Source organism: Pongo abelii, chromosome 6, assembly GCF_028885655.2.
Source record: "Pongo abelii isolate AG06213 chromosome 6, NHGRI_mPonAbe1-v2.0_pri, whole genome shotgun sequence".
NCBI classification, from domain to species: Eukaryota; Metazoa; Chordata; class Mammalia; order Primates; family Hominidae; genus Pongo; species Pongo abelii.
In genome coordinates this window covers 7,125,001-7,127,875 of record NC_071991.2, presented here as the reverse complement: position 1 = coordinate 7,127,875, position 2,875 = coordinate 7,125,001, and the positions used below count along the sequence as shown (strand labels likewise).

Sequence of the window (2,875 nt, the reverse complement as noted above, 5' to 3'; positions counted from 1 at the left end):
TCAGTTTGTCCACTCTTTATTAAAGCCAGGCCCTCCTGCCGACGGCTGCAGGACAGCTGCTGGGGCCCAGGAGGAACGGGGACAGCAGATCCTGGCCATACAGGGCTAAAGCTGAGATTCCCAGAGCCCCCCAAAGCCCACCTTGCCCTTAGCCCTTTCTGAGGCTCCTGTCCCGCAGGGAGAGGAGAAACCCAGGGCCGAGGCCATTACCCAGCACGCCGATGCCTCCGTGGGACCCCTGCTCTCCTCACCACCCCGCCCCGCAACCTCACCCAGCCAGGCTAACTGACCGCCACCACCCAGGCCCTCTTCCCACCCACCAACTACCGTGCCTCCTACCCGCCCCCAGCCCCGGCAGCCTGGCTGCTGCGCTCAGCCCCCAAGGCCATGTCTACACTAACGTGGAGGGAACTAGGTCTCTAAGGGAATGCAGCTGCACCAAAAATCCGTTTCTTGGCCCCATTCACAGTGGCCCCAAAAGCGTGAGGGGAAGGGGGCTTCACACGAACTACACCCCAGCTGCCTGCCCAGTGGCTTCCATGGACCCAGTCCAGAGGGTGGGGCGCCCACCAGGCAGGGGCCTTGCATAGTTGGGTGCCTGGTTTGTCACTGAGCCACGGCTCAGGTCCACACTCCCCCGAGGTGGACAGCCACTGTGCAAGCTGCCAGGCCACGGGTGCCTCCACTAACCAATCTGTGAAATGGGACTCTAAACAGAAACACTACTTGTTCTAGTGTAATGACAGAAGCAGAGTTAAAGGGACCTGCGGGTGTCCTAGGGCCCTGATTATGGGATGTGGGGAAAGATCCTTCGACCAACCTCAGTCGCTCTAAGTGTGCGCTGGGCTCCGAGAACGGGGCGTCTGCCTGCTCCCGGAGAGGGGCAGCCCAGGGAAGTGAAAGCTGGGGCTCAGGGCTGCGAGGGCCTCGGGCGCCCGTAGATGTCTGAGTTTGCCACCTCCGGCTGAGGGAGGCGAAAGTATCAAAGGACTGAGAGGACAAGCAGAGACCAAAACCGAACCGGTGCGGCGGGCGCCGGGGTGACCTCGGTGCACGTGTGGGGAGAGGAGAGAAGGCGGCTCGAGAATAAGGCTTCAAACTCCCTCAGGACCCTGTCAACACCCGCGACCCGTCTGCCTGGCCGTAAGTTTGGTATCTGGCTTTTTCTCCTCCTAGATTCTTCAGGCCATACAAGAGGTGGAAATAAATATCCGCAGACGACAAGTTTCAAATTTTCCCACTGGAGCTCCGCCCTTCAGAAACCTACAAGGCCTCCCCTCGCCGCGCACAGTTAAACCTTCGGGACAGACTCGGATGACCGGGAGGCCCCAACTCTCCCACTAAGGAATGGGAAGAAGTGGTCAGCCAAACCCACCGGCCTCCCAGGCATCCCGCTGGCCCACCTGGGTGGCCGGGCCCCACCCTCCCGTGGCGCAAGGGCTTTCTCCTCCCTCGCCGCCACACCCGGTTGCAAACGCACAAGTCCCTTGCTCCCCAGGCCACCCAAGTAGGAATCCGAGTGAAATAAATAGCATCGCCCGCCAACTACCGCCCTGCTTCACAGCCCGGGCCCATCCAGGGGATATCGCAGTCTCCGTGCGGGTGGTGTCCCGGCCTCGCTGCCTCCGCGCTGGTCTTCGCCCCAGAGCTCCCCCACGTCTCCGGCTGAGCTCACGGACCCGGTGCGCAGGAGACCCGGGGCCGCAGGGCGGGGGCTGAGGGAAGGCACCGCACCCAAGACTGGGACCCTCAGCCTCCCGGGGCCCGAGGAGCGGGGGGCCGGCCGTCCAGGGGAGGGACCGGTGGCCCTGCAGGCTGCGCTGCCGTCGGCCCCGGGCCCCTCACAGGACGCCCTCCCGGTAGGCGCCCGAGGGCCCGGCGAACGCGGTCTGGTGCTCGGAGCCGAAGCTTGTGCCGCCCGCGAACTCCAGCAGGGCGCTGCCGCGCTCCCCCGGGCCGGCGCTGGACGGCCCCTTGGCGGCCGCCTCGGGCTTGGGCGCGGGGGCTGGAGCCGAACCCGAGCCCGGCGCTGCGGTGGCTCCGCGGTGCGTCTTCATGTGGGTGAGCAAGTGCGAGCTCTGCGAGAAGCGGCGGCCGCAATTGGCGCAAGCGTAGGGCCGCTCGCCCGTATGTGTGCGCTGGTGCGTGACCAGCACCGAGCGCTGCGAAAAGCGCTTGCCGCACTCAGGGCACGGGAAGGGGCGTTCGCCCGTGTGGCCGCGCCGGTGCTTGGCCAGGTTGGAGCGCTGCGCGAAGCCGCGGCCGCAGTCGGCGCAGCGGAAGGGCTTCTCGCCCGTGTGCGTGCGCCGATGCCGCTTGAAGTCCGAGCTGTGGCCGAAGCCCTTGCCGCAGTCGGGGCAGCGGTGCGGTTTCTCCTCGGCGTGAGCCCACTGGTGCCGCGTCAGCGCCGCGCTCTGCCCGAAGCGCCGGCCGCACTCTCCGCACGCGTAGGGCCGCTCCCCGGTGTGCGCGCGCCCGTGCGCCGTCAGGTGCGCGCGACGGCTGAACCCAGCGCCGCACACGCCGCACACGAACGGCTTCTCACCGGTGTGGCCGCGCACGTGCGCCGCCAAGTGCGAGCCGCGGGCGAAGCGCGCGCCGCACTCGGGGCACGGGAAGGGCCGCTCGCCGGTGTGCGTGCGCCGGTGGCGCGCCAGGTGCGAGCCGTACACGAAGCTCTTGCCGCAGTCGGCACAGCGGTGCGGCCGCTCGCCCGCGTGGTAGCGTTGGTGCTTGGCCAGCGCGGCCCGGCGCCCAAACGTCTTGCCGCAGTCCGAGCAGATCCACGGACTCTCCTCCTCCGCCAGCGCGGCCGGCGCGGGCTCCGCCAGCAAACCCCCAATGGCAGGCCCGAACGCGCGCAGGTCGCCTCCGC

The 2,875-nt window shown here is 67.6% G+C and overlaps 1 protein-coding gene across 5 annotated transcripts in view; it reads right to left on the bottom strand.

The window, feature by feature from the left end:
• The window catches only part of ZNF316 (zinc finger protein 316), a 19,380-nt gene continuing 16,505 nt past the window's right edge, over positions 1-2,875 (bottom strand). For all 5 annotated transcript variants that reach the window (XM_063725907.1, XM_024250011.3, XM_054560138.2 and 2 more), the window contains one exon: positions 1-2,875. This exon is cut by the window's right edge and continues 1,287 nt beyond it. In XM_063725907.1, coding sequence (XP_063581977.1) covers positions 1,842-2,875 — 1,034 coding nt within the window. In that variant the 3' untranslated portion in view covers positions 1-1,841.